Source organism: Octodon degus, unplaced genomic scaffold, assembly GCF_000260255.1.
Source record: "Octodon degus isolate 3935 unplaced genomic scaffold, OctDeg1.0 scaffold00060, whole genome shotgun sequence".
NCBI classification, from domain to species: Eukaryota; Metazoa; Chordata; class Mammalia; order Rodentia; family Octodontidae; genus Octodon; species Octodon degus.
Window position 1 is genome coordinate 2,228,090 of NW_004524636.1, and position 9,617 is coordinate 2,237,706.

Sequence of the window (9,617 nt, forward strand, 5' to 3'; positions counted from 1 at the left end):
TGTCTCTAGTACTGGGGAAAAAAACCCATAAAGATTTATTTTGTTTTAGAATTTTGAAATAATTTCAATTGTATTAATTATTGAAACTGTGCTAGCAAGATATATATATATATATATAATATATATCTGTATATACAAAATAAGATAGATATACAGCTACTTTCTCTTAATTCAATCAGAAGAAAGATTTGTACTAATAGTGTTTGGATAAGATATAATGTCTGCATTTTGTACTATGAAAAACTACTACTAAGACAACAATATACAATGTATTAATTATTGTAATTGTCCTACTGACCGGTTTTGAAACTGTCTCATTGCTATTTGTTTCTCAATAAAATCAATAAAACAACAACAAAAAAAGAAATAATTTCATACTTATGGCTGGGAAGATAGCCCAGTGATACAAATGTCTGCCTGGCAAGTGTGAGGTCCTAAGTTTGATCTCTGGTACAAAAAAAAAAAATCATATTTACAACACAATTGTAAAAATAATATGTATGTGTCTTACATACTGTGGTATAATAAATTCAGAACACTAACGCTGACTGGTATCATTAACTAACCTAAAAGCCTTATTTAAATTTCATCCTTTGTCCCACTGACACCCTTTTTGTTTCAGGATCTCATACTACATTCAGTGAGACCTGACACTTTGGTCTCCTTGAATCTATCACTGCTCCTGTCTTCTTGTTGTTGTTTTTTGAGAAAGGGTTTTGCCATGCAGTTCAGGCTTGCCTTCAAGTCACTACGTAGCCCAAGCTGGCCTTGAGCTCTTGGCAATCCTCCTGCCTTGGCCTCTCACATGCTGCAACTACAGGTGTAGGTCAGCATCCCTGGCTTCCAGTCTTTCCTTGTCATTCAGGACCTTGGCATTTTTGAAGACTTACTCTGTAAAGCAGCACTGACCAACAGAACCTTCTAGGATGACTGAAGTGCTGTTCAGTTCCAATATAAGAACCATTAACCAGATGAATTTAACATCTGAGATGCAGCTAATGGAGCTCCAGAACTGGCTTTTAAATTTCATTTAATTTTCAATTAAAGTAGCTACATGTGGCTCTTAGCTATTGTATTGGGCAGCTATTATATGAGTTAGCAAGTGATGCTTTGTCTCATGACTAACTTTAGGTTGTGAGTTTTAAAATTTTTTAAATTTTATTTTAGGTTATGAGGTTTTGATAAGAAAAACACAGATGAGAATGTGTGCTCCTCTTTGTCTAGATTTTTAAAAGTTGTTGATGGGAGACAGGGACCCACGGAGGCCAGGAAACTGGACTGTTTTAATCTCCTACAAAGTCTAACAAAGACAGAGGTGACAACTGCATTGGGAAATTACATTTGGAAGCTGATCTCCACATTCTCAATGCTCTTCTGTAATAATGAGATTTGAGGCCCCTGGAGTCAGGGCGAGTTGCAGGCAGGATTAATTCTTCAACTAATCAACATTCACCCTCTTTTCCATGAACAAGGAACAGCTGGCTCTATTACTGTTGGGGTATGATTTAAGATACCTTGTTAATGCCAACAGTCATGATGTAGCTACAGGGCCACTGAGTACAGTAATAAAATCTCACTGAAAAGTGTTCCAGGGCTGGTGAGATGGCTCAGTGGTCTAAAGCACCTACTTAGAACAAGCTTAGCAAAGCACAGGGACCGCGGTTCAATCCCCCAGCACCACATGCCAGCCAGCCCCACCCCCTGGTGGGCTGAGCTGGCCACACACACACACACACACACACACACACACACACACATAAAATAATAAAAAAAAAAAAGAAAAAAAGAAAAGTGTTCCAGCTTCCATCTCCCAATGATTAAATTTGGAAACACTGGTTGAAGCCAGGTCTGTGATCTTGGGGCCAATCTTTTATACTCTCTCTTTAAAAATTGTAACAAATTTATGTGTATCTTTGATGCATTTTTACATATGATACCCACCATTCACATCAATATACAAAACTGATGTGGAAGCTGATGTGTCCTTCCCTTCGGATTTCTACTAGCAACCTATTAGAACATTAGTTCTACCTGTTGTTGAGACTTAGCTAACGAGAGGCAGATATGTACTCTCACGTTTCGCTCCATTAGAACACCATTAAGCACCATTGATCTTCCATGAAGCCCATCATCCACGAGGATAGCGCTCCATGATGTATGCTGTGTATACGGAGAGTTGTTTCTTCTTGCTGCTGTCTATAATTCCATTTTGTGAGTACACCAGTTTGTCTCTTCATTCATCTTTCTGATGGACATCTAGACTGCTTCTGGTTGTTTTATTTATTTATTTATTTTTTGGTGGAACTGGGGATTGAAAAAGTCATGAATTAACCACTAAGGAGAATATATGCAGTATATTATTTGTTGAAACTGTACTTCCGATTTGATTTGAAACTGTCTCATTGCTGTTTATCAATAAAACTTTGAAAAAAAAAGTCATGAATTTTTTGTTTTGTTTGTTTGTTTGTTTGTTTTTGGCGGAACCAGGGATTGAATTCAGGCCTTTGCGCTTGCCAAGAAGTGCTTATTCTACTTAGCTATCTCCCTGGCCTCTACACTGCTTCTGGAGTTTTTCTATTATGAATAAAATCAACACCAACATTATCTAGTGTGTATGTTTCTGGGTACATGTCTACCCATGAATAAATGAATGGGTCATACAGCTAGCATGTTTACTTTGGTAAGAACTGCTCAACAATTTCCCCAATTCTCTTAATCTCTTTTCAAAATAGGAAGACGAAACCTACTCTACCAGATTGTGAGAAAGTTTCATTGACCCTTAGGTGTAAGGCAGTAAGTCCTACACCTGGAACACAGTGGCCGTTCAATAATCACTGGCCTGTGCTCCAGGAAGTGTCTTCCACTTGGGCAGAGAAGGACTCTGTAGATGGCAAGCACTGCAGAGGTACCTGCCTGTTATGGTTTGTGTCTAGGTGCTTCTGCAATCTTGAGGTGGCTTCTGGAGCTTGTGATTATTATGGGTGTGGATGCTGCACCTGCCCTGGGGCAGGTAATTTGCATTTCACTGTAAGGAGGGAAGAGAAGCTAGCCGCTTGAGCTGCTCTGCTATCGCCCTTTTTGTGCTCTTGATCTTTGCTTGTGCCACTCTGCCTTGGAGCCAGCTGAATATGGACTGAAACCTCCAGTAACTGTGAGCTAAATAAACCTCTCCTGCCTTCATTTTGAGTGTCAGGTATTTGTCCCAGCAACAAGGGAAGAGTAAGACACTGTCCCAGGCCTTTGGGGGGAAAAGGCCTCTTGCACACAGCACACAGTACAACCAGCTCTGGCACTCAAGGTCCTGTGACCTTTGCACGTCACCCGACATTTACTGGGCACTTTATGCAGGGCACGGGGGACTACCGGTTTGCGGGGGACCCTTGACTTCCCCTATCAATAGCTCTAAAACCAGCAGAAAGAAAAGTAGGCCTGAACGCGACACCGCCCACCCGGGCACTTCCAGGCCCGCCTACCACGTCCAGGTACCGCCTTGCGCCCCACAGCCTCGCACAGGCGCCCGCGTAGCCCCGCCCCACCTTCCGGCCAATGACTGCGCGGGCCCGGCCTTGCCCCGCCCCTCAGCCCTGGGAGGGTTCAGGGCCGACCTCTGCGAGCCTTCTGCTGCCAGGTCGTGGCTACCTTAGGTAAGGTCGGCTGCCCAGGTGTTCGGTCCCTGGGGCTTTGCATGCACCGACGCCCTTCGCCGAGGTGGGCTGAAGCGGCCGGAGCCGAAGGGGACTCGGAGTCTGCTGGGGCACTTGGGGTTTGGGGTGCGCTGCGGGCCTGGAGGGCACAGGGTGCGAGGGACTCGGCGACACCGAGGTTGGGGATACCGCAGGCTCCGCCCTTCGCGTCTAGCGTCCGGAGGGACGGTGGGATGTGGCCCAGAGCTCCTGCTTACAGTCGGAGGAAAGTTTGGGCCAAAAGGAGGCGGATTGAACTCTTTCCGTCCTCTGCGGCCACGGGGTGACCCTCAGGCGAGGCGGAGCCGGGTGCACCGGGCTGTGGTGGCCACGCCTGGGAGTCAGAGTCACTTCCTGCCCCCGGGTAGTGACCAGTCTCAGCGGTGACGCCTGCTCAGAACAGCCTGCCTGGGGCACATCCAGGAACCCGATCCGAGGCTTCGAGGCCCGTCCCTCGGGAGGTAGGTGTTCTTTCCACAACGCCCTCTGGGCTGTCAGGTCGGAAACTTGGCTGCATCAGAACTCTCCACCACCTCCCTTTTTGTAAGATCGAGAGGAGGTGCCAGGGAACCAATGGAAATGAAACAAAGCAAGAACAACGTCCTTTGTATGGATGCTATAAAACCAAAAAACATCTTGGAGTACAGTGAAGCGACCAGGGAACCGAGGCAAACGTTAGTGGACGTGGGGTAATGCTCTCAGCACTGTCCCAGACGATCTGCATTTCTGGCAAGAGAAGAGACTAAATTTTGCATCTTGCTGGGTGCACCCTCAGCGACCCATCCCTACCCCGACGGTGGCCTTGGGCCCTCTCTGGACTTGAAGGCAGGGAACTGTGTAGCTCTCACTTGCAGAAGGGCCCTCTAAGCCCTGCAAGGTCTATGCCCATCTTCAAGGAGGCAGCAAGTCTTGGGTTCTGCATGGACCCTGACCAGATGTGTAACTAACTTAGTATCACTCCCTCTCTCCTGAAGCTGTTTTGAGGATTAAGTGAAAGAATCTTAGGGTGACCCATCAATAAAAGAACATATGTGGGCTTCCTTTCTTTCTGGTGGGGCTACATAACCCATCACAACACCTCTGTTCCTTGAGGGCTGAGGGTGGGCTATAGTGGACAATCTCACCTGACTCTTAGGAAGATAACAAGAGGGAAGGGAAGAAGGTCTCCATAACCCTCCACAGAGCTGTTCTTTGCTCAGAAGACCCCTACCTCCCTGAACTCCTGATCTCTTGTCACTACTGTGTGTCCTGCCAGGAATGTAGCCCCAGGTGGTTGACAATGCGAGACATGCAATACAGGGCTGTGAGGCCACCAGACTGGACTGGTGCCCTATCTCCCATGTGGCAAGGATTTGGTCCCCCCCCCCCCAGGCAGATGTAGACATTTTCCTTTTGGTAGCTCTGTCTGCCTCTTTTCCTCTCCACACCACTCTTGGAATTCAATACCATCTTCAGCTTCACTTGTTCAAAACAGAGCTTCTGCGTTTCCTCTCACCTCCCATGACTGGTAAATGGCACCTTCCTCCTCTCCCAACATAGGGAGCCTTTGATTCTCCCCTCTCCTTACTTCTCACATACTCCACATACCAAGATTCACTGCCCAGTGTCCATGATTACCTGGCCATACTCTTCATGCCTCTCCTTTTGTGGCCTTCTGACTTGTCTCCCTGTTCCCACCCTTGCCCTTCCGTCCTCATCCCCATCCCCATCCTCACAATGCTGGGGAGACTGTTAGGTCTCAGATTCCCTCTACTCCCTCAATGGCACCCTGTTCCACTCCTAATAAAAACATAGTCCCAGCCTATAGTGCTGTGCCACATCTGGACCTTGACTGCTGCCCCTCCCCCTGGCTTCCTAAGCTTCAAGAATACTGGCCTGCTTTCTATTGTGTAAACATGTCAAGCTCTTACTGTTTCAGCACTTATGTATTTTGCTGTGGCCTCAAAACACCAATCTTCTCAGGGCTGAAATTGATCCAGCTGAAATGTGCCAGTTCAGAGGAGCTCCCTTTGCCACCTTAGTTAAAGCAGCATGCCCTTCTCTGGTACTCTGTCTCACTACACTGCTTTGTTTTGTTATAACCTATATTACTTCCAGGAATTCTTTAGGTCTGTGTTTACTGCTCTTTCCCATCCCATAGACTATAAATTGAATAATAGAATAGAGCTTTCTGTCTTGTTCTCTATAGCACTCCCTGATGGGGAGGCAAATGAGAAATGAGCAGACACTTCCATAACTGCAAATATGGTAAATGCTTCATAAATGATGCTTGTATTTGAAGGATTTAAGTTTTTATGTCTGAAGTACTATATTGTCAAAACAAAACATTTTAAGGAAAAGCCCAGAAAAGGCTGGTAACTGGCCCTGGATAACCCCCTTTGGTCTCATAGCAAAAGAACATGAAAAGAACTTTAATGGTGGGCCTGCAGTCACACTCCTGCTCCCAGAGACCTCAATTTTTTGTTCTTCCAGTTGCTAGCATGCCTCCAAATTTCTTGGTACATCACCTTCATCTTTAGAGTAGGACGATCCCATTATTACCACATTGGGCTTCTTTTTCCTTTCCGTGTATGCAAAGGGAGCAGTATTTGAGAGCAGCCTGCTTAACATCTTGGCATCCCACTTTAGGACCAGGAGGGCAGCCATACTGTCATGGGCTCAGCAGCCTGAGGCACATGCAGAACTTCACCCCACACGTGAGGGCCACACAGAAGACCCTTCCCAACACTGACCAACCAGCACAGAGAAATGGATCCTGGATCTTCTTTTTTCTTTTTTTGCGGTACTCAGGACCTTGCACTTGCCAGTCAGGCACTTATGTCACTGAGCTATCTCCCTGGCCTGGATCCTGAATCTTCTACATCTAGTTCTTTCTAGTCAGTTCATTTTTAAGCCCATTCTTTGAAGGCCTCTGGAACCAGATAGGATGTTTAAAGAAATTAAAGATTAAAGAAAAACAGAAAATTTCAGAAAGTTGGGAAAGAACTGCCTCTCATTTGGTGCCGTCCCAACCCTGTTGCCATGTATGCTTTTTCTTCCAGTCTGCCCGCTCGTCTCTCAGTCCCTCTACCTTACACAGAGCCAGAATCCTTTCTTCCAGAGCTGAGCAGCCATGACATCTCCTGAGGAGAAGACCTATAAGTTCATCCGCCACCATCACAGTGATTTTTTGGCTGTTGATGTTCTGGAGATTCTTCCTTTCCTGCCCTGCCTAACAACCGGTGACCAGGTGAGCCAGGGAAGTGACACCCGTCACTGGTCTGGGATCAAGGTCATGGAGTTTGTAGTTCAGTTCCAACCCAAGCCACGGCCAACTTCCTCCTCTCCTTCCTCTTGTCCTCTTGACCTTGTTGCTTTTCTACCTTTTGGGTCAGGTGTCTTTCCGTGTTTTTTAGCCTCACTGACGCCCTCTTGCGCTGTTTTTGTGTAGTGCTAAAAAACGTGGTGCTGATGTCCCTGTGAATTCTGGGTTCTGATTCATTTATTTACCACTTAGTTCCCTCTTTCCTTCTTTCTTGCCCTGGTCTGCTCAGTTTTGATTCCATTTGTCATGGGACCCTCTCCTGGCAGGGAGCCCTGGGAGCCGTGTGGGATCTTTTCTTCCAGTCTTCCCACCTGTCTGGGAAAAACCTTGGGGACTCTTGGGCTCGCCCCACCAGGACTTATTGCCAGCCTCTGGGGCAAGCAACGTGGCAGTGCCTCCCCCAGCTTTAGCAGCTCAGCTCATAGGACACTTGTGGGCCCATGGGTGCCTGTGGGCTCCTTGAAGGACCCAGAAGAGTCCTGTCCTTGGGTGTCTGAGAAGTGTTTTGCTTCCAGTGTGTGTTTCCACATAGATAGCGTTAGCATGCAGGTCTGGAGTCTGCAGGGCTTGGGGGAGGCTATTGGACTACCTTGTCAGGTATTTATAGTAAACATCTGTGGGTTTCATTCATGCTGTTTGGTTGTCTCTGTGTGCATGCATGCATGTGTGGTGTGGTGTGTGGTGGGGCCTTGCACACACTAGACAGGCACTCTACCACTGAGCTACGTCAACAGGCCCTCTTGTGTTTTCATGTGAGAATTCAGGTCGATATGAAAACTGCAGCTGCTACCATCTTGCTAGATGCTCTCAGTGCTCTCAGCCCTCTCTTTTCTCCATGGCTGCCTCTTTTCTTCTTTACCTCCTTTCCTGTGATGATTGTTACATACATTTACCCTCTCTGTTTAACCAAACCTTTCTCTGTGCTTTGGGGGCTATCTAAACCCAGGGCTTAAGCTGGGTGTAGTGGGGTACGTTCTTAGTAGGCTGAGGCAGGCGGAATGCTATGAGTTCAAGGCCAGCCTGAACTTCGTAGTGAAATCCTGGTTCAAAAAGACAAAATAAATAAACTCAAGGCTTTTCTTGGTTTAACTGAGTTGAAGTTTTTGCCCCACTGTAATAGGATCTCTGCTATTTTGCTTCTGCTTACGCCTCAGTTTCCTCATCAGGAAAGTGGTTATACCACAGCTTTAAATGAGATTATTCACAAGTGTAAGGTCCTGAGTTCAATCTCCAGTACCGAAAATAAAGTAAAATTAAATAAATAAATGAGATGATTCCTGCAAAGCTGAAACAGATGGTGCAGGACCTGGTCACAGCTGTTTCCTGGCAACTGCTTTTGTGTTGCTGACTGCTCTTCTTGACTCTGTGCCTGGTTACTAACCCTGGCCTTGTCTTAGTCCCTGCTCTGGCTTCAAGTGGCTGCCTTTATCTTGTAGCTTTCTTGGGGCCCCCTCTGCAGTGGCCCCTCTTCAGTGGGCAGGGGCTAGAGCTAAGGCTGCCTGACTTAAGCAGGGTGGCTGTGTTGTCTTCCAGGATCGATTGCGTGCCTCCTACACACGCCTAGGGAATAGGGACACACTGTGGGACCTCTTCAACACACTCAAGCGGCGGACAGGCTGGGTGGAGTCCTTCATCCAGGCACTGACACAGTGTGAGCTGTCTGAGCTCGCCAATCAAGTGAATCGCGTCTACCAGAGCTCCCAGCGTGGTGGTGAGCTGCCTGCCCTGCCTCCTCCTGGACCCCGTCTGTTTCCCAGCTCTCCTGTCCCACTCCTTCCTGTCCTTCTTGTCATCCTCCTTCCTATTGCTCTCAGTAGTGGACACACAGGGGGAACATCCCAGTAGCTCATTAACAGCAGTGTCCTATTTGCCAAGTCTCTTAATTTCCCAGAGCCCCAGTCTCCTCTGCAAATCAGGCCTAACAGCAGGGTTTGTCCCTTGGGGCTGCAAGGGCTGACACTATGGGTGGCAGTTGCTCAGTGTGCATGTGGAACTTCCTCTCCAGCCTTGGCCACCCATTTTCTTCGTTTCCTCTCCTGTCCCTTCTCCCCCACCCATTTCTTTACCCTCTCTCCACTGTCTTTCCTTCTTTGTCTCCCTGAGAACATTCTGGTTTCCCCTTTTCCCCAAGACACCTGGTTATTCCTTATTCCTCTTATTGCATTTCCCCCAAGTCCCAGTCCCCAGAAGGGATTTGGTGGGGTGAGGTTTGAGGAAGAAACCCTGGAAGAAAAATCAAGCCAGCCCTACTGATAATTCAGACTAGAGGCCACCTTTGGGGTTGTGGTCAGATCTACAGCTTTGGGACATCCCAGGTTTGCTTTTTTTCTGTTATTTTCTGCTCCCTTCTTTTCTAGCTGATATTTTCATTTGTGGAAATTAACAGTGATCCTTCTCAAGGCAAATAACTATGGTAAGGGGTGTGTGGTGGCAGGGACCAGTGAAAGGTGACAGCCATAAGGAGAAAGCCTGGGAGCAGAGAAGGAGTGATTGTTTTTTTTTTTTTTTTTTTTTTTTTTATTATTTTTTTTTTTTTAAAAATTTTTTCCTCAGGATCCAAACTGCTAGCATGGGAGTCAGCTGTTATCTCCTTGTTCCACATAGTACAAAAGGGAGGTTTTTTTTTTTTT

At 46.7% G+C, this 9,617-nt stretch overlaps 1 protein-coding gene across 2 annotated transcripts in view; it reads left to right on the forward strand.

Moving 5' to 3' along the window:
• The first annotated feature begins 3,559 nt into the window (after window positions 1-3,559).
• Window positions 3,560-9,617, forward strand: part of Mavs (mitochondrial antiviral signaling protein) — an 11,512-nt gene continuing 5,454 nt past the window's right edge. The window contains exons 1-3 of one of the 2 annotated variants that reach the window (XM_023718584.1): window positions 3,560-3,644; window positions 6,725-6,912; window positions 8,521-8,698. In XM_023718584.1, the coding sequence (XP_023574352.1) occupies window positions 6,796-6,912; window positions 8,521-8,698 (295 nt within the window). In that variant the 5' untranslated portion in view covers window positions 3,560-3,644; window positions 6,725-6,795. The other variant, XM_023718586.1, reaches the window with a different exon arrangement.